At 42.1% G+C, this 26,659-nt stretch overlaps 1 protein-coding gene across 12 annotated transcripts in view; it reads left to right on the top strand.

The window, feature by feature from the left end:
• Nucleotides 1-26,659, top strand: part of LOC138266474 (THAP domain-containing protein 1 B-like) — a 177,747-nt gene that overhangs the window by 61,330 nt on the left and 89,758 nt on the right. For 6 of the 12 annotated variants that reach the window (XM_069215352.1, XM_069215315.1, XM_069215342.1 and 3 more), the window contains 3 exons: nucleotides 1,242-1,411; nucleotides 20,571-20,778; nucleotides 25,628-25,705. In XM_069215352.1, the coding sequence (XP_069071453.1) occupies nucleotides 1,302-1,411; nucleotides 20,571-20,778; nucleotides 25,628-25,705 (396 nt within the window). In that variant the 5' untranslated portion in view covers nucleotides 1,242-1,301. The remainder of the gene's footprint in view (nucleotides 1-1,241; nucleotides 1,412-20,570; nucleotides 20,779-25,627; nucleotides 25,706-26,659) is intronic. The other 6 variants (XM_069215390.1, XM_069215382.1, XM_069215369.1 and 3 more) reach the window with 1 other exon arrangement.

Genomic DNA, 26,659 nt, shown 5'->3' on the forward strand with positions numbered 1-26,659 from the left:
GCTAAAGTAAGATAACATTAGATAATGTTGTGTTAAAGATTGCCCCGGGTTCACCTTTTTTCACTCAGAATTATGCTGGATGGCTGCCATGTAGGTTGTAGGTACATCCTTGCATGAAAAGACACCACATAATATTTATTGGCAGACCTAAATAATAAGAGAAAGTCTGATAGAGTGAGCCAATAAATGAAGGCCCACTGCTGAAAGCCTATGGTTGCTTATAGTTTGTTTCTTGCTTGAGCCAAACCTGGATCATGGTAGAAGCATTTAAATGCTGAGATTGAAATCCCAAATTATTTTTCAAAAGCAATGTTTAAAGGTTTCAAACACATTAAGGGTTGCCTTTGAAACCACCAAAGAAACATTTGAACCGAGTGCTACAGGGGTAGTTTAATGACCCCCTTAATGCCAACAAGCCACAAGCATTGAATGCATTCCCTTGTGTGAAAATGACATAGTAAAACATGCCCTGCAAGACCCTTTTCAGTGTTTAACAAAGCTTTTTATTCTGTAACAGAATCCATTAGGGACATGAAATTGAAATCACATATGAGCCTGACCTTTTGTAAAATATTAAAAAATGTTGTAATGTTTAGTTATTCTGTGACATACCACCCTTCAGAAAAGTCCAAAGCTCATAAACATCTCTGCTTTTATTATGTGTTCCTGTCTGACCCTTGTAGACAGGGCTTCATAAGTTAAATTGAAACTGCTACTGAAATGCTCCTTCCGCACTTCCAGGGGGTTACATTTACAGGGGTCTATTCACAAACTACATTATGTAGTAAGTTTTAGTAGTACTGCAGTACTACAAACAGCTAATCACAAGCCTACAAGTATAAATCTCCACCCACACTTCTCCTACAATTTCTATGGCGAAATCCTCCCTCATGTAAGTTTACTGTTAAGAGAAGAGCCTTTCTTTGGCTAATGAAGTATTGAACAATCCAACTGTCGACAATGTAACAGATTCAATTGATCCAATGTCCAGCGACTCATCTCATCCAGCATTAGATCCATCGCCCAACGGGGATGACAGCCCTACTCAGACTTCACCTAGCAGCCAATCCAGTTCAAATTCCTCAAGCTCAATTTGACCACCTAGACTAACTGTTGAGAATATGCTGAATCAGATCCTTATGGAGCTACATGATCTGAAATTTTCCCATGAGGAGGCACATAAAAAGACCAATAAGCATCTGGCTCGGCTCAATTCCAATATATCGCATTTGTCATCACAGATTTCCCAAGTGGAACAGAGGGTCTCGGATCTCAAGGATGCTGACAATGGACGCAAGACTATGACAAACCAGACCCAGTCAGAGCTAGAGGAACTTCAATGTAAACTTGATAAAGTTGAAAATAGATCCAGACGTTCTAACCTCAGATTCATCGGAATTCCCGAAGAGGCGTAAGCAACATCTACCGTCTCTAAAGTAATCACAGACCTAATCTATAAGTGTATTCTTTCTGATAAGACTTCAGCTTATTCAGACCTTACCATCATGCGGGCGAATAGAGTTCCTTCAGCAGAACCCCTAAATCTTAAAAATCCACACACTATTTTGGTCAATGTTGGTGACTTCAGGATTAAGGATTGGATCATATCGCAAGCCATAAAAATTAAAATGTTTAACGCAGGAGGCGATTTCTCTTTTTGGGTCTTTTCCGATATGTCCATAACAACAGCATGTCGACGTTGTGAATTTGTTAGCCTCATTGATGACTTCAAAAGGCTTGGGGCCCCTGCTGGTATTGTTCAACTCGCGAAACGTAAGGTTTTCCATAAGGGTCAGGCTCACATTTTTCAAAGTGTTGAGCAGGCAAGGGACTTCTTAACCTCCCTCAAGAAGTAACATAGGTACTAAGAAACTATTCCATAAGCATAAAGGCTTTGTTAATATTCAATCAAGCTCGTGTTTCATATGAAGACTCCCAATGCATCATTAATAAGGGGTTATTATACAAACTCTTGTTGTCATAATATTATGTCATAATATGCATCTAATGTGCATGCTCACAGGCCTATCTTTGCTGTTTCCTCCTGGATGCAGGTTCTGTGAGTGCCATGTCAGTGCACTCCTGTGGGTGGTTTTGGGAGGATGGGGGCCGGGGGGGGTGTTGGTCATGGGGGGTTTGGGTGTCACAGGGGGGTGAGGTCATGACAGGTTGGGCTTCATTTGGTGGTAGGGTGATGGAATCGCAATGTGGGGTGTGGGGAATGTGCAGGTAATTCAAAAGTTGTTACATGTTCGTTCTTCGTTTCCAAATGGACAGGCTTTTGAGGAGCAGGCCTTTTTGCTGATATAGACTTCAAGATTTTAACTTTATTAAATGATGGTCGGTCAGACTAATCCTTACCCATACAGCTCTTTCAAAATCGCTTCTTGCAATGCTAATGGACTTAATAACTCCCACAAATATAGAGCTATACTTCACTGGCTAAGATCCTTCCAAGTTCAGGTCATTTTATTTCAGCAAACCCACTTTAAGTAACAGGCAAATCTTCCTAGTACTCCTATCTTTTTTCTCAATCTTCTTTGTCTACGCTAGCGTGACTTTGAGTGGGGTTGCAGTTCTTCTAACTCGGGAATTCCAAGGAGAAGTTCTGCAGGTTTATTGCGACCCCCAAGCCAGATGGGTAGTGGTCAGTGTTAAAATGGGGATGCAGGTAGTACATATTTCAAGTTTTTATGCCCCTATTGAAGATGAGATTGCCCCCCTGCAGAAGTTTTATAATCTTTTGAGTACGCTCTCTGGCCACTTCGTAGTAGGAGGCGATGTTAATATAATTCAAGACATGAAACTCAATGCCTCCTGTAAAAACCACACACAGAATAAACCACGAGCCTCGCAATTTTTGGCAAATTTTATCCACGATCTGGCACTTCAGGATCCCTGGCGGCTCGACTATCCGCAGGCCCAAAATTATACGTGCTTTTCAAAAAGGTTTAATTCGGCCTCAAGGATTGATATATATATATATATATATATATATATATATATATATATATATATATATATATATATATATATATATATATTTTTTTTAAGTCTCTCATTGGTGGGATAGAGCTGGCTCAGGTATAAAATCCAACCCCTTTTAAGGTCATTCAGTCCCGCTGGTTCAACTGTCTCTTCCAGCTCGACAATTAGAGAGACCTAGATGGTCCCTAGGCAAATCTTTATTAACTGATGAGGGTAAAAAAAATGTTTACTCCTTGATAGGAAATGTGGGAAAGGCCAGGGGAGTGGCTGGAAAAAGAGACACACTACCAAATCGGAAGGATTTAGGGAGGAGTACGAAAATGCTTAAGGAGGGACATGCCCTCACCCACAAAAGAGTAAACCCATTTCTATTCACAAACTGCACTTCTAAATTTACCACAGCCAAAAAGGAAGCCAAAACAATACCTCAGTGCTGGAGTAATTCTAACACCACACATACTCACCCACTCATACTGCAACTCCCTCCCATTTAAAATAATGGAGGTAGGGACTTGAAATTGGCCTTTATAGGAAATTATGTTAAATATTTTGTTTAAACGTTAAAAATATAAATTAATGTATTTCAACATTAAAATTCGACAAATAAAATATGTCATTATGAACTATTTTAATAACTTTTTTTTTAATGTATAGTGTTTTTATTGAAATACATTTAAATTACTATTCACTTTTATTAATTATTGATGCATAATAAAAAAATGTACTTTTTGTCCTTGAGGTGGGGATTCATTTTTAAATGTAAACTTCTAAATGTTTTTATTTAATTTAGCATATTTGAATTAAAGATTTAATTCGAAATGTAAAGTATTTGTGCTATAGCATGTTTTTAATTTGTTCCAAGTGTATAATAAATATATCAAATTAATTTACTTTAATATTTACCACAAAAATATTTTTACTAATTGTTTCAACTTAAACATTTTGAAATGTTTCCTATAATCTCACTCTGCTAAAGTATAGGGAACATTTTTTAAACGTTTATTCAACTTTATAATAAATTAATAGAATATTTGTATTTTTAATATTATTGCAAATTACATTTGTAGATTGTTTAAATATAGAACAAAAAAATTGTACCACACCATTAACTTCATTTTTAATTGGATGATTGGGTCTTGACACATGTCTGTACCCTCACGTGTACTGTCTCTTGTAACGCCTACTTTAAGCCGGTACACTATAATTTCCTGCACAGGACCTATCTAACCCCTAAAGATCTTTATTGCATCATTGCATGTCCCAGACTCACTCGGACAGTTGCCCCACGTTGTGGTGATAGTAGAGCAAACGTTCTGCATTTGGCTAGGTAATGCCGGACAGTGCAGTGCTACTGGCCCCAAGTTGTAGCAGATTTAAAGCAGACCACGCACCTTAGAATAGATCACACTCCTCAGAACTGCATGCTGGGCAGCATCGAAAGACCGAAGGGCCGCAAAAAGGCATATACATTTTTGGAACTGACACTGGTGTTGGCCAGAAGTAGAATCCCCATCACATCAATGGGTCACAAGCACCATTGGTATTACTTCAAATGCTGCTATATGTTGCCAGCTGAACCATTCAGTTACACAACAAACTACATAAACCTATTCTTGTATTGCCAATTGCACAGAATCACCCCATTCTTAATCACCTTGGCTTTAACAATTCTTGTGCGTAGAATGATCCGTCAGACGGGCTTCATTACAAATTGCAAACTTTACATTGACCTGAAGTTCACAACCACAAACAAAAATTATCTCGGTTTAAAATATCATACAATGAAACATCACCATAGACCAAGAGACACAAAATGATGTAAATAAGCCTGACCCACACTAAGGGCCATATGTACGAACACATTTTCCCATAGACATAGAATGGGTAAAACTCTTTGATACATCTGGCCCTAAATCTCCAACAAATATCCGACCACATCAGCTGTAATTTTACAACATTTGGAAGCAACAGTACAGTTTCCAAAATAATCTCTTACTGCATCAATGTAAACTTAAGGTTAGGTCCAGTTCTCTGCCCACAAGACCCATAAATGTGCCAAACATCTCTCAGTATGTCTCCATGCTTTCTAAACTATGATCAATCCATTATTAAGTTGCTAAAACAACTGGCATAAGGAAGCTAGCAGTGTTGTGTTCAAAGTGATTGCTACATGTTGGGGAACAGTAAATTATCACCAGAGTAAAGGAGTAATTGATGGAATTACTACACGTAGGTAGACCAAATTAACTTCGACAGTAGCTTTCATAGGGGCACAAACAATTAAGTGGAAGAGGAGTCACACAATGCCGAGCATGCATCCACATGAAGTGTAAAGTAACGTGGCTCTATTACACTTGAAATATGTTTGAAAATAAAAAAAGAGAAAGAAATGTCAGAGAATGGCCAGAAAGATGGTAGGTGACAAGTGTTAACTTGCAACCATTAATGATGGGGGGGGGGGGTGGGAAGGGACAGAAGTCACTATGGAAAAAAATAATGACCTGATAATTCTGAGCTGTTTTATTGTGGGCCACTCAATGCCCAAAGGACATCTGGGATGGGACTACCTCTCAAAATCAAGGGTGCTACCACAGGTAATTGACAGAGTCCTTACTACTCTAAACCAATAAAAACGTTAAATCAGAAATTGAAATGACACTGACCTATTCAGTATCTCCCTGATAAAACATGTTTCAATACATCATCTGAAAAATATCATAGTACAGTCTTGATAACATAGAGTATTTTTCTAGCAGAATTCAAATTCCCCACAACAATTGTAATTGTAAGGAAGTATTTTGTTTATTCTCTGATCTTTCAAACTGTGAGGTTACTATCCTGTCAGTCTCTTTCCCCAAGCACTGTGTTTCACAAAATCTCAATAATTTGTTATATTTAAAAGCATGTGATACCGAAACCTGATAAAAACTGAGTGGGTTCCACAACTTCAGCTATCATCAATCAGGTCTTCTCCAATCCACCACATCTGTCTTGCTGCTCTCTTTCTCGGGAAGACAATTTTTCGTAATTAGAGGGAAAGAGACTGCAAACCTCTTGTTGGATATATGTTTGTTATGATTTTAAAATATATGTGGATAATAGTAGTTGTTCCTATACTACAACAACTTATTAAAACATTTGTGGCCCCCGGATATGTGCATTCCAAAACAAAAAGAGACACAGTTGCTCCATTAAAGCTCATTGAAAGTACTATCAAAAGACATTTTCAGCAATCTTTAGACTAGATCTTTCTCCTTCATCTCTTGCAGACTGCGATCTGTCAAAACAGGAAATGTTTTGGCACTAAAGATTACATTTTGCCATCTAGAACTGATGAGAGTGCCGCTGACGTTGTGATTGCTTGGAGGCTTCTCCTAGATATATTCAATAGCCATGAGTTGTCTGATTCTAACTCTGGCTCATGGGACTTGGGGTGAAGTCTGTGTGTATCATGATACTCTGAATGGGATATGCCGTCTCTAACTAAAATCCCTTTGCGACTTGGTATATGCAATATTGTATTCCTCACTTTCTACATTTAAGCTATGCTATTTTTTCATGTATGTCGACCTTCATTGCTGGAGACTGTGCATTGTACTGTGGTGCTGTGGGCACATGGATCTGAGTATTTTACACTGCCAGTCTTTTTTTCTTTTCTTGTTGCTTTGATATGGAAAACCAATAAAACAAAGTTTAAAAAAAAAGATTAAATGATGGCAGTTTGCTGATGTTCTTGGTATCTAGCCCCTTATTCTTATGAATTTGTTTAGAATGTGTGAGATTGTTGGCTAATCCACCATACTTGGTTGTGTGTTATAATTGAACACTTATATGCTTACCTTTGACTGGATTTATGCCTAGCTAAGCATGAGTTGTGCTCCCTTCTTTTCAGTCAACCGTTTTGGAGTACCCAAAGGCTTAATATGATTCTTGCAATTTTTAACATTCACATTATCCTTCTGGTCTTCCTCTTTCTCCTGCGCTGAAAATGCTGTGAATTAACTTTGTATTGATACATCAGAAATCTCTACTCCTCATCCAGGCACAACCTTTTTTGGCTATTGTCCTTGGTTTGACGTTTGACAGTATGAAGTTCTGGATCATTGGCTTTTCGTAAAATATGTGCTAGATTTAGTAGCAAATTCTGTCCTATCTGTCAAGATAATGGTTTAGGTTGCACAAGTCACTCAGTACTGCCCTCATAAGTCTAAGATATCAATAGACCATGTCAACTTCCCCTCTCACAAAATGAAAAAAGTAGTTGACACAACCTCCTTATTGTCTAGGAAAGTCTCTGTTCTTTGCTAGAAAAATATTACTAAAGAAATTCATAGAAAAAATAGGAATTTTAATACTTATACTTTTGGTAGTTATAACTTGCAATCCTGATCGATCCAAAAGTGCTTTGCATAGAGGTGTCATCGTTTTGAGGGACAGATTTTGGTAGTGCCTCACTGATAAATCATGACAATTTGGAGGACCTCTTGATTTGATTACATGCTGGTGGAATTTTTGTTAAACTGTTGGTGGATGCCATTTAAATAAATTGGCCTGGATAGTGGGGGGTGAGAATCCTGAGCAGAAACTGAAATCTGCAAGACGAGTCCTCCAAGACTTTCCATGCATGTGAGAGGACTAGTGAGAGGTGCACATTCTGAGTCTGGCGGGCGGCGGAGGCTGCCCGCCAAACTCAAACTGCCACCCGACCGCTGGTGACAGCCAGACTTGGAATGAGCACAATAGTCCTGTAACTGAGAACTCCTAAATTTTAATGAAGGTTGTTGAGGTTCTCTTTCTGCAGTAGCAAAAACCATCTCTACATGCTTTGTAAAAAAGCTTTACAAGCAAAATTTTCATCCTCGAGGCTTGGGTTTCGAAGAACAGTTGACATTTGACAAAGTTTATTAAAAATGGTGTCATGAACACTATAATACACCAGAGGAAGGGTTTGACATGGATTTTTTTGTTGTTGTGACTTTGGGGACATGTGGGTTCTTCTCTTTGCTTCTCTCATTCTATTATTCACCTAACATAAAACTCAGAATCACAAGTCTTATTTTCAAATGCATGTGCTGTTTCTAATTACCGAGTAAGTGTTCTATGAATGCACAACATTTATTATTTGGGATTTGCAATAAATCCAGAGATTGGCACGAAGTCAAATATCTCTTTCTCTCACCATCTTTTTCCCTCTCTGCATCTTTGCTTCTTTCTCTCTGTATGCCACACTTTGACTCATAGCAAGTAAGCAAGTCATAGTAAGTAAAGTGTATTTAAGAGAACTCGATGTAGCCCTGAAATAGGGCATAATCTGGTTTATCCATATTCCTTCTACAGGTGGATAGTCTGTTCTGGGCGTAATGTGAGAGCACTGGGGCTATTTAGGCCATGGCTCCAGATCAGGATTTAACAGATGGGTGTTCCCTGAGGGGTGGCGACATAGAATGGTGAGTTGCTGCACCAACCTATTAAAGAACCTTTCAGATGGCTTTATCCATTATAATCTTTCAAGGAGGGCTAAGGTACTAAGGCCTCCTTCAAAAACTTTAGAAATCTTGACACCAACTGTGTAGATTCTCCCTTTAAGCAACCTTCCACCACCTCATTGAAGGTCCGAATGTTGAGTATTCTAAACATCGTCTGGAGCCAGAATTTCCTATAAAAAGAGAGCTTTTCACAGGCACAGACTACGTGGTTTAATGATTCAGTTAGATAGTCTCACTGGCAGCATGCAAGCTCTGTTGTCCCATTCAACCTTCCATAGGGTTATCCTTTTAGGGGAATCATGCCAAATCTTAATCACATCAGTTGATGTTTCTATTTCTTCGATAGTGGTTGCGTTTATTACGTAGGCAATTGCAGAGGTTCATAGAGCTTAACAGGTCAGCAGCCTTATAATATGTATGGATGTATGTGTGTGTGTGTGTGTGTATATATATATATATATATATATATATATATATATATACAATTTGTGTTGTTTAGAAAGTATCCGTGCAAGCAGTATAAGGGGCAGGGAAGCTTCCTAAAGATCCTCAGCCTCCAGACTACCTAGCACCTGCTTAAATGTGGTTCTTGAGTGATCTGTCAGGCGCCATCCTCCCTTTTCCACAATAGGACAATAATCAGAACAAAATTGTAATTTGTTGTCTCCGATGGAAAGGTTGTCTATAGCTATTACACTCTTCCTTGACCAACCAGGCAGCAAGTTTGTTCTGCAACTCTATAGCACCATATGAATACATAAGTATTAATTTACTGTTGATACTCTTCTTACCACACTTTTGTCTGGGCAAGACAGACTCTTGTACAGTATTTGAAATACTCCTGTTAGTGATCAGGCAGAATTTCTTAGCACCTTAAGATGAGTAGTATCTCGCCCTCTTTTGCCCAAACACCCAAGTATTTATATGCCGAAATTCTCTCCACCTTTGTTTGCTTCCTAATTGTTTTTTGTATATTGATTTCAATTCTGTTTGTTTGTCAGAGCCGGCCTAGGGCTTCCAGCTAATTTTTCAGACCCACCTGTGTCTGATCCAGAAGGGCGGCTTTTAATGTAGTACCTGAATTTATTTGTCGGCAAATTTCAGTGGGAAAGTGCTTGATGTATCCATAGATGAAGGGAGGCCCGCTAAGTACAGATTAAACCGTGATGGGGCGAAGATGCAACCTTGCTTCAGGCCTTTGTTTGTTTAACTCTTTCAGAGGTTGCCCAGCTTGACAAGACTTTTACCCAGGTGTTGGTGTAAAACGCTATTTTCAGCTTCAAAAGGTCTGGTAGATTGCCCCATTTCTGCAGTTCCAGCCACAAAACGTCTCTTACCACATTATGAAAGGCAGTGGCAGAGTCAATGAATACTGCATAAAGCAACTTCCCACTTTATCACGTTGATTCCTCAATCAATGCTGAAAAGGTGGTCTTCTTTGTTACAACCCTTTTAGAAACCAGTCTGATAGAATGGAATCAGCCACTTTTCTATAGGCCAGGATTCCAGCTCTTCATTAACAATCTAGGCAAAGCATTTCCCCTCTATGCCGATTAGCGCAGTTAACCTAAAATTCACTGGAAGATTGCGGTTCCCCCATTTTGTTAATTGAGACTAATAAGGATCCTCTCCAGCTATTTGGATGTTATTTCCAGATAGGCAGTTGTCATATAAAAGGGTAAAACTGGCTGCCCACTTCCCAGGGGTGCATTTGAAAATGGATGCCTGTAATCCATTGGGTCTAGGCGTTCTGTTATGTTTGTTGTGCACATAGCTTTTTCCATTCTTCTTATTCAGCAGTGCTAAACAATTCTGGGACTTATAACTAGAGCTGGAGGATTCATTTGAAGGCAAAGAGTTGGTCACATCGTTATCAACATAGTTTCTGTAGGAAGTTGGCCCTGTATATACTATTTCAAAGTAAGAAATAGTGTGCACAGAGTCCAAGGGTTCCCCTTAGAGGTACGATAGTGGCAAAAGTAGATAATTCTAATGCTCTATTTTGTGGTAGTGTGGTCGAGCAGTAGGCTTATCAGAGGGTAGTGTTAAGCATTTGTTGTACACACACACAGGCAATAAATGAGGAACACACATTCAAAGACTTATTCCAGGCCCATAGGTTTTTATATTGAAAAATATATTTTCTTAGTTTATTTTAAGAACCACAGGTTCAAGATTTACAAGTAATACTTCAAATGAAAGGTATTTCACTTAGATACTCTAGGAACTTTGAATGATCACAATATCATGTACAGTCTTTGTAAAAATGGAAATAAGCTATTTTAAAAGTGGACACTGCAAAAATCAACAGTTCCTGGGGGAGGTAAGTACATTTTAGATCTGCAGGTAAGTAAAACACTTACAAGTCTCAAAGTTGGGGCTAAGGTAGCCCACCGTTGGTGGTTTAAGGCAACCCCAAAGTTACCACACCAGCAGCTCAGGGCCGGTCAGGTGCAGAGGTCAAAGAGGTGCCCAAAACACATAGGTTTCAATGGAGAACAGGGGTGCCCCGGTTCCAGTCTGCCAGCAGGTAAGTACCCGCATCTTCGGGGGGCAGACCAGGGGGGTTTTATAGGGCACCGAGGGGACAGAAAGTACACCCTCAGCGGCACAGGGTGGCTGGGTGCAGTGTGCAAACATGCGTCGGGTTTTAGATAGAAAGTAATGGAGGGACCCAGGGGTCACTTTAACAATGCAGGCAGGCACATGGGGGCTCCTCGGGGTAGCCACCACCTGGGATAGGCAGAGGGTCGCCTGGGGGTCACTCCCGCACTGGAGTTCGGCTCCTTCAGGTCCTGGGGGCTGCGGGTGCAGTGTTGGTTCCAGGCGTTGGATCCCTTGTTACAGGCAGTCGCGGTCAGGGGGAGTCTCTGGATTCTGTCTGCAGACATCACTGTGGGGGCTCAGGGTGTTCGTCTCTGGTTACTCACGGGCTCGCAGTCGCCGAGGAGTCCTCCCTGAGGTGTTGGTTTTCCGCAGGTCGAGCCCAGTGTGTCGGGTGCAGAGTGGAAAGTCTCACGCTTCCGGCGGGAAACGTGAAGTCTTTAAAGTTGTTTCTTTGTTGCAAGAAAGTTGCAGGTTGTTAAACAGGGCAGCTGTTCATGGGAGTTTCTTGGTCCTTGGTTGGAAGGCAGTCCTCTGAGGCTTCAAAGGTCGCTGGTCCCTGTTGGATGTGTCGCTGTTGCAGGTTTCTTAGAAGTTGGGAGATAGACCGATAGGGCTGGGGCCAAAGCAGTTGTCGTCTCCGTCTTCACTGCAGGGCTTTAGGTCAGCAGTCCTTCTTGTTAAGGTTGCAGGAATCTAGTTTTCTAGGTTCTGGGGAGCCCCTAAATACTGAATTTAGGGGTGTGTTTAGGTCTGGGAGGGCAGTAGCCAATGGCTACTGTCCTTGAGGATGGCTACACCCTCTTTGGGCCTCCTCCCTGTGGGGAGGGGGGCACATCCCTAATCCTATTGGGGGAATCCTCCAAACTCAAGATGGAGGATATCTCAAGGCAGGGGTCACCTCAGCTCAGGATACCTTAGGGGCTGTCCTGACTGATCGGTGACTCTTCCTTGTTTTTCTCATTATCTATTCCAGCCTTGCCGCCAAAAGTGGGGGCAGTGGCCTGAAGGGCGGCCATCTCCACTACCTGGGATGCCCTGGGGCGCTGTAACAAAAGGGGTGAGCAGCACCTCCACCCAGTACAGGCTTTGTTCCTGGCCACAGTGACAAAGGCACTCTCCCCATGTGGCCAGCAACATGTCTGGTGTGTGGTAGGCTGGCAGAAACTGGTCAGCCTACACTGGAAGTCGGGTATGTTTTCAGGGGGCATCTCTAAGATGCCCTCTGGGTGTATTTTACAATAAATTGTACACTGGCATCAGTGTGCATTTATTGTGCTGAGAAGTTTGATAGCAAACTTCCCAGTTTTCAGTGTAGCCATTATGGTACTGTGGAGTTCGTGTTTGACAAACTCCCAGACCATATACTCTTATGGCTACCCTGCACTTACAATGTCTAAGGTTTTGCTTAGACACTGTAGGGGCATAGTGCTCATGCACCTATGCCCTCACCTGTGGTATAGTGCACCCTGCCTTAGGGCTGTAAGGCCTGCTAGAGGGGTGACTTACCTATGCTACAGGCAGTGTGAGGTTCGCATGGCACTCTAAGGGGAGTGCCATGTCGACTTAGTCATTTTCTCCCCACCAGCACACACAAGCTGAGAGGCAGTGTGCATGTGCTGAGTGAGGGGTCCCTAGGGTGGCACAAGACATGCTGCAGCCCTTAGATACCTTCCCTGGCATCAGGGCCCTTGGTACCAGCGGTACCAGTTACAAGGGACTTACCTGAGTGCCAGGGTTGTGCCACTTGTAGACAAAAGTACAGTTTAGGGAAAGAACACTGGTGCTTGGGCCTGGTTAGCAGGGTCCCAGCACACTTTCAAATCATAACTTAGCATCAGCAAAGGCAAAAAGTCAGGGGGTAACCATGCCAAGAAGGCATTTCCTTACAGTTTCTATATGTGTTTTGACCAGATTACTGCTGAGATGCTACTTGGGATGTGGCTTGACTTATTGGATAATGCCACATTTATTATGCTCCAAAACCTAGTTAATTCTTTTGACTTGATGGACATATGGATTATTACCCATTTCTTTTCATCCTCATACGTCTTCCTTTTGCACAGTTTCTTTTCCTATACTGGGACCTGAGGACATTGATGTTTTTGGTTTTTGGCAAGGAAGATTTTACTGGTGGTGTTCCTGATTTTTAGGGCCTTGTTTAATAGCATTCCAGCTGTCATTTCCTTTACAAAACACTGAGGGGTTTCTCTCCCTAGAACATTCAACAATTATGTAACCCGTGCTTTATCTGCCCCATTCAAAATTCCAATTACGTGTGACAATCTCTCCAGCGTTCAGGTTTCCAATTGATCCCAGGCTGCAAGGAAGTTCAAACTTTGTGTCAGCCAGGTGTCAGAATGATCCATATTCTCTGTCTGCCACTTTATCTTTTGATTAGGTTGAAGGTTTTGAACTCCAATGATAGTTATGAGGAGAATCTGGGTGACTTGTAAATTCTCAACACATTCCAACCATGCATGATCGCTTGCAGTTGAGGGGGGCACCTTAATCCCTCTAACCTTGTGAAAATGTATGATGAAACCCCACCCATAGTCTAACATTGCAAGTCTACATGGGGAAATGTTGGTGTAAGCAGCTGGTTATACTTTAAGCCCCCTTCCGTCAGCATAGGAAGACCTAAACCCTTAAAAGAAATACCTAAGTGGGAGCCAATTGGATGGCATTACTTTTGGTGGAATATTTCAACAATTGTTGTTGCTGTCAGCCAGCATGAGCTGGGTCAGGTATCAAAAAGGTTGGCATTTAAGCCACTGGCTCTTAACCACATTGTGTTCCCGTATTCCATTCTCAAGGCATTTAGGGACGGTAAAAGTGTGTTGATCATTTTTTCTGATTCATTGAACTAGGGAGTAAGTAAATACTGCCAATTTTCAAATACAAGGCTTGGCCACAGCCTTTAGTCTTAAGTGATGCAAACGTTAACAAAAACAAAGTCTCCCACTCCACTTGCTATCATTCTCGGGTTGAGTGGGAGGCAGCTTTTGAGGTAAATCGTTGTCCTTCCAGAATAATGGTCGTCAGGGGGCGATGTGGTGGCGGGAGAAGAAAATTCTCGAAAGTTGTGGAACGGAACCACAGGGTCCCTAGCCCTTTTTCTTGTAAGCACACTGTCATAATTCTTCAGGTGTTTGATGGCGGTTCTTTTACCATCAGATGGACTCAAGACTTTAATGTTCCAGGAGCAGACCATCTCAAAATATTTTGCAGACTGTTTTTGCTGGCTTGGTGTGTTAAAGTTTGCATTTTCCTGGGAAAGTTTAGTCGACTAAATGCGCTGATGAGGGCACCCGACAGCAGTAACCAACCTTGAGCCGCTCTTTCCCTATAGGAACACATTTGACCACTTCCAGACAGGAGAACATTTATAATTAAATTTTGTAGATCTGAGATTGGTGGATCTATGGATCTCGTGGCATTAACAAGGACTGAAATCCATTCCTTGGGAGAGGTGGGAGGATGCTTGACAGCATTTTTAAGGGCAGGCCTAATGTGGTTTGCTGGTAGCTTGGCTTTAAAAAGTTGCAGGATACATCTCCATGATTGATCAAATTATTGTTATGCCTCAGTCAGCTAACTGACCATAGTGCCCCTCCGAAAGATGGGCCATGTTAGGGTTAGTGAATTTTACTTCAGTTAGTTTGTTGATCTCTCCTGTCCCCTATGGCTCAAAAGCAGCTGATTCGCTGTTGTTTGAACCTAGTGCTGAACAGAGCTTTATATTATTTCTCCTGTTAATGGTATCCCCTTTGTCACGGAAGGTGTAAAATTATTTCTCTGGCATTGGCATCCATAACTGCAGGGATCCCATAACCGTAGATAATATGGGACGCAGTGAAAAGCACTTTGATTTCCTGTTGCTTCATGCTCCTTTTTTGAGATGTATTACATTCTGCTTTTCTAGAAATGCTAGGTGGGGACCAGGATGACATGTTCATGTTTGAGGGAGTAGAGCTGCCCTGGCCTGTAAAAGGACCCTGTTCAGTTATATAATAATAATAATAATAATAATAATAATTCACGTTCCTTAACTTGCCCGATATTTGCCCCATGGGCACTGCCTAGTTCTGTCTTTGCATTCTTTTTGGGGTATGCGGTTTGACTGTTGTGGTTTTCCTGTCCTGTGCTGACTGCTAGTGTTGATTGACATCTGTGGCTGAGTGCTTTTCTAGACCCAGTGGAAACTCTGGTGTGTGTGTGTGTCTTTGCATACAGAAGGCTGCGAGAAGCTAGAACTGGCCCTGTTACCTTGCAGACTTTTGGTTTTGTGCTCAAAAATGGAAAACGATTTTGTGCCAGTTCTTGTTTTGCTTGTCAGGGTTCTTGAAATACTAGTTCATTTTTTTTTTTTTATGTCCTTAGGTGATGATTTTTTTTTTTTTCCTTTAAAAAAAAAAAAAGTTTTTTAGAGAGAGAGGTGCAGAATATTTAGTGTTCTTATCTTCTACCATGGCGCCTTGCTTTATCGTCTCATCAGCAGGCGCCAAAGCTGCTGCTTTGTGCACAGTTGTAACAGATTTTTTGCCTCATATCCAAATCGCAGGCACCAAAAGATGATTATTAGCAGCCCTTGTCTGATTGACCTCTCCCTCAGCCTTAGTTATCAGGGGGTCATTTGGACAGATCCCCACAGTGCAGCTACGCGTTTCCTCTTTTATGGAGAAACGATGAGATTTCAATCGAGGATTACACTGACCTGTGGCGTTGTTCTTTATTAATGATGCAGGAAGTGATTTCTCAGTAGGTTGGCCAGCACCATTGGTCAATTGTGACTTCAGATCTACAATTAAGGTTAACATTATTGTGGGTAGCACTTTCAGTTTTTCTACCAACAGACTGCACTGGCAATTTTCTGTTCATTGTAAGTTAAGTTTTAGACCCTTATGATTAGCTGGTTCAACTTTTCAATTTTGGAATCCATTGACCTGTTGAGGTGGCCAGACATTGCAATACTGTTATTTGGATGTCTAATTTGTCTGCATGTAAAGTTGCAGCGTAGGCTGTCGTTATAAGAACTTTGCCAATGGCCTCCCAACCTAAGGGCAACCTTGAGAGCAGCGAGGAGGTTGTCACCTTAGTCATAGCAATCATCCATTGTTGTTAGTTGTGCAGAAGGATGGTAGTGCTGCTTCCTTTTCCTAGGTCTCGGAGAGTCAATGGAGGGTTCAGTCGGGGTTCGTATTGAACCACCAGAGGATCCTTCTCACAGGGGGAGGGATTATGGTTGATTAGTTCCAGTTGACTGCGCCTGAAAGTGGACCTAATTTTCATTTGTTTTTTCTCTGCCTACTAATGGGGGTGCTTCCTGAGATTTCCAAGGGGAAGACATGGCTAAACATCTTTCCATGTTGTCCTTGAGTTCATCTGCTTTTTGGCACTAGACCCAGGGACAAAAATGGGGGCCCCTTGTTGCTTTATTATTTTTACACTGAGTGAGCCACCCAAAGGCAACAAATCTAAGGGATTTAAGGATCTGCTGTCATCCATCACAATCTGGTCATCATCTGCAGTTTCCATTCTGACCTTATGATGTGTGGTAAATTTATTTTTCAAACTGGTAGCACTCACACTCCCATCAGGTGATTGCATGTCCTGCGGTCTTAAACTCATCAATGTTCTCATATTATTATTTTTGGAGTCATACCCATGAGGAATCCATGTGGCATTGGAAAGCTGCTCATCAAGCTTTTTGATGGCACTGTCACAAAGTGACCTCTGGGTGCTGTTGCGCGAAACAGCTACCACGAGTGTCATGTCGTCGATATTGACGTTAACTTGGTTGGCATAAAAGAGTGACATATGTCTTTGTCAGCTTTGACCACATCTTTTATAGGGACTCACATTGAGCCTCCAGGTTGCTCCTAGTTACACTCATGGATGAGCTCAAGGGTAGTTAATTAAGGTTTCTTTGCGGTATCTTGGCAGATTTTTACTAGTTCTCTGCTTTCTCATCTGATTGTTTGCCTGAGCATATACCAGTAGCAGAAGTGAGCTGCGGGTTCTCATTATTCACTGACTGCAGATACTATTAAGAATTCACATGGATTACAGGGATTGTATAACCAAGTGTGTGACCACATATGGTCATATAGTGAAGATCCAATCTCCCCCCTGGTCACTTCTGAGGCAGCTTCTGAAGCTGCTTCTGTGAGACTATTAGCTCTTAGGTGGGAGATATATGACTTTAGGCTTCCCGCTTTTAGGTTTGAATATGATCCACCATGCAGACAAGCAGGTGAAAGGGTGTATAAGAGGATCCACAAGCCACACCTGGGTCACTTGCCGAAGGTGCCTAAGGCCAAGGGATCAGACAGGTAACATCTACCAGCACCCTTTTCACACCTCCCCAAATGCTAAACACCAGCAGGTGCACTACCCTATCCTCTGTTGCCCTTAACTCACCAAAGTGGGGTGGGGGTGGCTCAAGCCAGACCAAGTCCAGAAAATCTTCAGGGGGAGTACCGGCAGAACGACACGGCCCGTGGTGGATGTAGGCTACCAGAGTAGGCAAATTCAATAGCAGCCGTCCTAACAAGCATAGTAGCCCCTGTGGCACGAACACCACTGTCTGCTTCCAGAGTCCTCACACCCCCTTAATCAATACAGGAGTGCAGCAGAGCCGGAATGATGCTCTCCCTTACAGACTCTGCAGAGTTATGCAGTGAGCACAGACAGTGCTCTGCGTTCAGCTCTGCCCTCCACTTTGTGTTCTGTCACCCAGAAGTGGGTCTGCTGGCCTGAAAAGCGATCTGAATTGCAGAGCTGCCAGCTTTCAGCTGTCTGCCCCTTATGTGAAGCTCATGCACTGTACTACGTCCTCTGGCTTTTGTCAAGTATAAATAAGTTAAATTAGAAGGTAATGGTAATTTATTTATTTACTATGTATTAGAGATTAGATCGTGAAGCAGTGCTGTGTTGGATAGCCACCTCTTTGTATGCCATATAAACTGATGCATGAAGGTAACTATAGGTTATCGGAGTTTGAAAATGGGTTGAGGAGTGCTGGGTACCAAACTATGGCCCATGTGTGTGGTTAATATATTTTTGCACTGATATGAATACCCTGTCGGTTGAAAAGCATCCTAAATAGTTATGCATATTCTTCTCAACACAGTATGAGATTTATTTATTTACAGTGCTGTTCTCAAGTGTAGAGCAGATGGCTTACAAATGTCGATTAGCATCCATGCAAATAGAACCACAGAAGTAGTTCAACCTGGCTCCATTCTGTGATTCACACCGACTGTCTCACACCATTGTTCACCTTCCACGTCCTTTTGTGCTGTCAAGAGAAAATTCTTAGTGGCCCCCAACAAAAGCTGCAAGAAATAACGTTGATTCCTGTGATATCCTTGACACCAAACATATTATGTAGTATCCTGTGATACTAGGGGTCACATGATGCCACTTCCTATGTTGTCTTTGGCATCACTTAATATATGAGGCATTCAATGGATAACCAATATACGTTTTATTACAGATATAACCATTTCTTAAATAAACACTGTGTATAGGATGGGGCATGCCGTCGTCCAATAACAGATACTTACAGATGGTTTATCGTACATACCAGCCTTCCCTTCAGATGATTAGGCAAATACCAAAGATTATTAAAAAAAAACTGTGACCAAATATTGCAAAACTGAACTAATGAACGGTTTCAAATAAAAATGCCTGAAAAATATATGTTGACTGAGAGTGGAGGTATTGCAAAATCCTACCCTGTGTCGAGATGGAGAAGACAATATTATGGGTAGCTGCCGAAACAAAATCTTTCTGAAACACACAGTGTCCAAGTACACTGATACAGTTTGCTGTTGCTCCCAGCTAAAAACATCATATGATGTTAATTGACATCATGGATGGGTAAGTATGCAGTGAGCGGTGGCATGGGTAGATGCCTTTGAGTTGTTCTGAAGATGGCTCTGGTTGAATAACGGTAAGGGTGATTGGATCAGTGTTGCCCTGTGGGGGAGTGTATGTAAATTATGTTGAAAGTGGCTAATTATAAGTAGTGATGAGGGCAGATAAGAGGTATTACTGAGTGGTGATGACAGATGGTGAGGGTAGATGCAAATGAGTGGAGGTGAGGCTATCTATAGGTGCAGGGCCAGCTTTTGGGGGTGTGACTGATGCAGCCACACCAGGTGCTGACCTGAGGGGGGAGGGGCTGTGTATTTGGCAACCACTTACGGTTTAAAAGCATCTGCTGCAGAGTTTCTAGGGCGTCGTGCTTTCTGGCAGCAGTAAAGTTATCAGTATAACTCTGGTGATTAATGTTCCTGCTAGATAGAGAGGTCAGAGTTTTGTCTAGTACCAGTTTGACTTGCCATAAAGTATCACAGAGTGTTAATGTGCCTGCTGCTACAAAGAACAAGTACCATGCATGTCACATATCTCTTTTTTATGTGGATAGCTGAGTGGATTACTGCTTTTGTCACAGTGATCCACTTGTTACAGGAGCTTATAAGATACAACCCTAATATAGAACAGTGAGTTATGTACTGTCATCAAAGAGCTGCATGCAAACTGCATAATATAGGTTAGGGCATTATATTGTTTTCCCCGGTCTTTCTTAGTCTATTCCTAATGTTGCTAAAAAGGCTTTGTTTGGGCAGATATTAATTGTTATTAGTAAGGCCAGGCTTAACTAGCTGGTTAAAACAAATTAAATGTATCTGAAAGAGGGGCTATGGAGAGATGAGGGGCACTTTTGGCTGGTGGTAGTTAGGGAATCCGTGGAGGGGGTCCTTCGGAGGCACCAAAAAAGATTGTTGCACCAGGCACCAAGGGTGCTAAAGCTGACCTCTGTAGGGGATTGGTGTGTGACAGTGTGGATAGATGATGGTGAGTGATTGTGTCAGATATCCAAGACCTGTGGTGTTGGGATTGATGTGAAGGGCTGATAGTGTTGTTGAATGGTGCTGTGGATACCTGTGGATACGGAGGCACTGAGGAGTACTGATTAAGTGGTAATGACGCTGACTGAAGTTGAACAGTGGTGTTGATGGTTATGGGTGAATGGAGCTGAGGGTGGGATGTAGGAAAGTTGTAACTGTGGTCAATAATGCTGATGAGTACAAATAGGTAAGCAAGGTTTTACCATAATAACAAATGCTCAGATGTTGTCAGTAGCATCAGAGGAGATATAAGACAAGATTACCTCTGCAAGACCTACTTGTACTGTAATACCAGATGGGGAAAAAAATAAAACCTCCAAGGGATAAGGGTAGAAAATAGAAACATCTTCCCTAAGAGACTGATGTTTAGTGATAGGATTTCTGCTTTTCATAGTCCTTTTAACTTTTATGATTTTTATCTGACTTTGAAATTAGTGATTCACCCTTGGAAAAGAATTGATTTGCTACAGATCTCCCAAAAAATTAACTGTAATGTAAAAACATCTACCTCAGTGACAAAGTATGATTTACCAGTCAATGCTTTAAAGGTTATTATCTTTTTAATTTACAGATTTCCCCTATCCAACCCTATCTTGCTAAAAAAGTGGCAGCTTGCTGTCAGGCGGGCTTCTGTCACTGGAGCACTGTGGACTCCAACACGTCACCACTGCTTGTGCAGCTTGCACTTTCAGGAACACTGCTTTGAAATTGCAGGTTTGATCAGAAGACTGAGAGAGGGAGCTGTACCAAGCATTTTTCATTTCCCAAGGAGTGCTAAGGTTGGTATTTATACTATATTTTAAATCCAAAAACCTTGTTTGGATATGTGTGTGTTTTTTCTTTTTTTGAGACATATTGGATTACATAGCACAGCAGTGCAGTGTGTTACATCGGCTAGAATGACAAAGGCACCCCCTGGCTCTTTTTGAAAAGGACTGTCCACAATAAGCAGAAACCATTTGCACTTCATCTCGGATGGATGGACATCATTTATAGAGCCTCCTAAGCCACTGTGACTAGTTGTCACTGAGTTGGGAATCCCATAAGTTGTACTGGAGCACCTAGTGCACCAAACAGATTTTTAAAGAAACAGTTTGCTGCCACCAGGTATATTGAAGGCCCACTTTTGAACAAAGTCTCCTCCCCTTCATTTCTTCTCTGTAGTTTCTCTCGCTTCATGGATACAGTGATTACTCTAGCTAGAGCAGACTTATTTTGATTATCTGTACCCCATCTGTACCCCAAATGCTTTCTCCAGTGAAAATTCCATATTCACAGTATTTTCTATCACAACCCAAGATGGAAACTCTCCATCCTCACCCAAGGTCTGGGACTGGCACCTAAGGGCAGACCAGCTGCTTCATTGAGTCATTACTTGCCAAAATCTTACGTTTTGCTATGATGTCACATTTGTAAATCACACAGTTTGCCATTACAATGGTCCTGTAGTTTTTTTTTTATATCCTAATGTCCGTTTGCACATGATTGCAAGGTTGTCACTACTGACTAGAGTGCCATTTGTCCTGTGCTTATATGTTTTAGGAATTGTGCTCTGGTCTGCATCCAAGATTGTCCAAACTTACTTTGTATGAGGTCAGACATCCAGTTCCTATGAAATATGAGAGTCCGTGGTCATACTAATTGGTTGGATATCAAAGTATCATTCATTGAGTTGTGGTTCTATAATTTGGTGATGGGGGTCAGGGGCTTTACTGATTGCTTACACATCTTTAATTTCTATACCATTTTCATTGCTGAAGATTGTGTTGCTGGATTATGGGGCCTGTCTGACAGGATATGTTTGTGTGTGATGTTCAGTGATGTGTTCTTTCTGTTTGTGATGCTGATTTCTACTTGGTGTTTGGTACTGTTGGTCTGTTGTTGTTTAGTGAACGAGTGCATGTAGGATGTGCTGTCTAACGCATTTTCTTGTGTTTGTCTGTGGTGTATCATAATGTTGCCAGTAAATTGAGATGTGATAGTCTGCTGTGTGGCGTACCTATGTTGTTTAAAATGTGTGTGAAGCTCCCTTTGCAATGTGTTTACCAGAGTTAAGTTAGTGAGAGTTATTTTGTTCTGTTGTGTTTTCTATGTGTTATACTTACATAGCTAGTGCTAATGGAAAGTTGGTAGTATAGTACATCTGTGCTTTTTTGGAAGTTGTAGCAATGTTCTGTCCAATTTTTTCTCTTTTTTGTACCCGAGGGCTGTATCTTGCGACTGGTGCTGTTAGGGGCACTGTAATGCATGCCGTGAATACAGATTGAGGTAGCACTCAAAGCAGAATAGAACGTTTTCCAGGTGCATTCCTTCGGTAAGCCAATATAACATTGCCATGGAGTAAAATCCCTGCGTCTTTAATTTCCTTTGCCATTTTCTTTTAGCATTATCCATCAATTTATAGTGTGTGTGTGTGTGTGTATATATACACACACACACACACACATACATATCTTGTTTTAAAGAATATACGTCAGAACCACGCATGCCTGAACAACACAGTCGGAACAACGACCGCGTTGTTACCACTAATGCCTTTACCACGAATGCCTTAACAAAAATTTTCGGTGTAAAGGCATGCCTGGTAAAGGCATGCGTGGAACGGCATGCATGGTTCCAGCATGCCACCCCCTCTCACCCCTAAAACATCAGTGACAACCAACCTAAAACTATCCCGGCACCCCAACCTACCCCTAAAACCTAAACTACCCAACCCCACCCCTAAAACTACCCCAAACCCCCACCCTGCTCAAAAAAACCTAAAGGTACCCTGACCCCCCAACCCCCACCCCTGAAAACTAAAACTACCCCGACTCCCCACCCGCCCCTAAAACTACCCAGACCCTCCACCCCTAAAATCTAAAATTACCCCAACCTCCCCACCCCTAAAACTAGCGTGACCCCCACCCGACCACTAAAACCTAAACAGCCCCACACCCAGCCCCTAAAACCTAAACTACCCCAACCCCCCGCCCTTAAAACTACCACAGTCACCCACCCCTGCCCCTAAAACCTAAAACTACTGTGACCCACCACCCTGCCCTAAAACCTAAAGTACCCTAACCCCCCACCTCCACCCCTAAAACTACCCTGACCCCCCACCCTGCCCCTAAAACTACATCGACCCCCCCCCTCCCACCCCTAAAAAATAAAATTACCCCGACCCCCCTGCCCTGACCCTAAAACTACAGTAACCCCCACCCCACGTCTTAAATCTAAACTACCCCCAACCTCCCACCCGCCCCTAAAACTGCCACAACCCCTGGCCCTAAAACCTAAAACTACTGTGACCCCACCCCGCCCCTAAAACCTAAAGTACCCCAACCCTAAAAACTAAAATTACCCCACCCCTAAAATTACCGCAACCCACACCCCTGCCCCTAAAATTACCCCTACCCGCCCCGAAAAACTATAATTAAGCGCCCTAAAACTACTGCAACCCTCCCACCCTACCCCTAAAACCTAAACTACCCCGACCCCCCTCACCATCGCCCCTAAAACTACCACAACCCCCACCCTGCCCCTAAAAACTAAAATCACCCTGCCCCTAAAACTACTGCGACCCCTGCCCTGCCTCTAAAACCCAAATCTACTTCGATCCCACCAACCCCCACCCGCCCCTAAAACTACCACAACCCCCCAGCCGCCATTAAAACTAAAGTACCCCAACTCCCCACCCCTAAAACTACCCCGACTCCCATCCCGCCCCTAAAACTACTGCAACCCCCAACCCACCCTAAAACCTGAACTACCTCAACCCCCTACCCTGCCCCTAAAACTACCACGACTCCCCCACCCCGCCCCTAAAACTACCACAACCCCCCACCCCGCCCCTAAAACTAAAGCACCCCAACTCCCTACTCCTAAAACTATCCTGACCCCCACCCAGCCCCTAAAACTACCGCAACACCCAACCTACCCTAAATCCTGAACTATCTCAACCCCCCACCCCACCCCTTAAACTACTGCATCCTCCACCCTGCCCCTAAACTTAAAATTACTCCAAGTCCCCACCCCACCCCTAAATCTACTCTTATCCCCCACCCCGCTATTAAAACCTAAAATTACCCTGACCCCCACACCCCTAAAAACCAAAATTACCCCGACACCCCACGACCACCCTTAAAAACTAAAACAACCCCTACCCCCACTCCTAAAACTACCCCCAAACCCTACCCCAGTCCCACTTACCTGACCGTGTCCTCTCTGATCCTGAGTCTGTTTTCCTCTGCCTTGACCACACATGTTTGTTGTTCTGGACATGCGTGGTTAAGGCAGAGAAAAACAGGGTAGTTGTTCACAAAAGCGTTGTTCTGCTTTCACGGACAACGGACGTCGTTGGTTAGCCATCGTTTTTCAGGCTGTTTCCCAGTTTTAAATAAACAGTTAGTACAGTTCAGTTTTCAATGAGGTAAATTCCTGCCATCATGACATTTTGAGAAAACCAGCAAATTGCTTTTGAAGAATTACTTGCAGGTAAAATAAGTGAAATAGCCATCAGAGATTTTTGCTTATTCTGTAGAAAATGTAGCTGACAAATAGATTTTATGAATTTGTAATACAGACCTTTTTTTAGGCAAGCACCTTGCCAGAGGGGTCGTCAGATAAAATGTTCATAACAGCACAACCTGATGAAGTCCAAAAATTAACATCTCTAAATTCTGCTGGTGGAACATAAGTCACCTCACCCTAGAATTGAAGGTCAGATTTCTTTTTAATTTTCTTTTATGAAACTTCAGTTGTTCACGGAACACTAAAGATTCCATCTTCTGGTGGATCATATACAGCATACGCTGAGGACCCTTTTGAAAAAAGGATAAGGTGTATTCACTAAATATGTTTCTCTAAGGGAGGCTAAGCTGACTTGTCAGCATCAATGGTTTCATTTGCAAGGTACCACATTATGGCTGTGAATCCTAGGGTTAATGCTAGGATTGGCAAAGTGGTTGTGGTAAGCATTGACTGTCTGCATCTCAGTGCTTCCCACACCTCAGTGTGACTTACCAAGGGTATAGACTATAAGTGGGAGCCTTTATGATTCACTCTGTGAAGGTCATAAACATGCTTATGGGCAACAAGTATCCCTTAGTCTGTGGTGTATACCCCTTTGACATCCCTGACATCCATGGCACGACATCCATTAACTGCTCTGCCGTACTGTAGCCTGATAGTACTATGATTTTCATGATTCAGAAGTAAGAGAAAAGTCAGCTAGACAGCTTGAAAAAGCTGCTGTGGGCTCAGCCTAAAGGGTGTGAAATACTATAGGAGTTCTGCTCATGTCACGGTGGTCCTATTCGCTTTTAATGAATGACATATTGACATACAGTTAAACATTGTTCTTGCGTTTTACTGTTGTGTGTCGCCTTCCTGGGTGGAAGGTGTAAACAGTGGGATCTTGCACACACCAATGCTTTGGTGTCATTGTTCAAGGTTGGTAACCACTGCAAAATTTGCTATGTTTGTGAACTTCAGTACAGCACCTGCAAGAACAGTTACTTGAAATGTCTTTTTATCTTTTTTGGGTGATGATTTATATTATTAAAATGTCATCCCAGGATTTATCAAGCAACCGCAAATAAGAATTAGTTTTGGTACCCTGTTGACATTTTTGTTTATTTTGTTTAGCCAAAAGACAGACTGGGAAGAAGGAAAAGGAAGGCCACTATCGGAGTAATTTTGGCTTCACGTGATTCTATCAGACAGGTTGGTACATCTGGATATCAGTCGCTCATGGAGCAAACACTGTTCAATTGAAGCATTTAGTAGATAGTTTACAGTCACAGTCTAAACACATCTGGAAGACTGAGTGGCATGTCTGAACACATGAATCTTCTATACGTATATGGAGCTATTGTGGAGGCACAAACATTGCAGGGTTTTTGATTTTCTGCTTTTCTTTGTATTCCACTTTAAACATCGTAAACTTATTCTGACAATTTATGGGTTCTAGCCTAAATTAATTAAAAGCTTTACAACATATTGCTTTGAGAATTTAAACGTTAACTACACTGTCCTTTAGTATCTGAATTATTACATTTGTAGTTAACTTTGGTTTTGTTTCATAACCTCTGGTGCTTTTCTTGCCCTCCACTCCATTTCACCTTTTCTCTTGGCTAGTACAAATGTCTAATCCACAAATTTTCACATCTGTTTAGTCGCATTTTCTTATAACAATTTGTACACAACAAGCTCACCCAGAGATCGAGCTACTCATTCTGCCTGTTACTTCTTTAATTAATCTATTACCTGTGACCAATATCAAATATGATTAGATTCCCACACCATGTGATAAAAGTCTGCATGCTCTTGCCGACATCTGGGGCAGGAACTAGATGCTCCAGGGTGCATTTTAGCTGCTTCTACTGGCAAAAGGTAAGTTTGATGTAACTGATTAAATTTAAATAGGGGTTTCTCATAACGCTCTATGTATTCTATACTTTTGCACCAGTTACAATCTGCACTTTCTTTCCCGGCCTTCTATTCCCATTTTACTTTAAATATTAACATGTCAGAATGGGGAGACAGTAGCCAAGACCAGAACGGTCACTGTATGCCTGCATGCTAGTATCTTGGTGAGCACCTCTGACTTTGTGGGTTCATTTTTGTCTGCAACCCGAGCCTGCCTAACTGATCTTGCTACTGCTTCATAAACCATAA

The sequence above is a fragment of the Pleurodeles waltl genome, chromosome 2_1 (genome assembly GCF_031143425.1).
Source record: "Pleurodeles waltl isolate 20211129_DDA chromosome 2_1, aPleWal1.hap1.20221129, whole genome shotgun sequence".
NCBI classification, from domain to species: Eukaryota; Metazoa; Chordata; class Amphibia; order Caudata; family Salamandridae; genus Pleurodeles; species Pleurodeles waltl.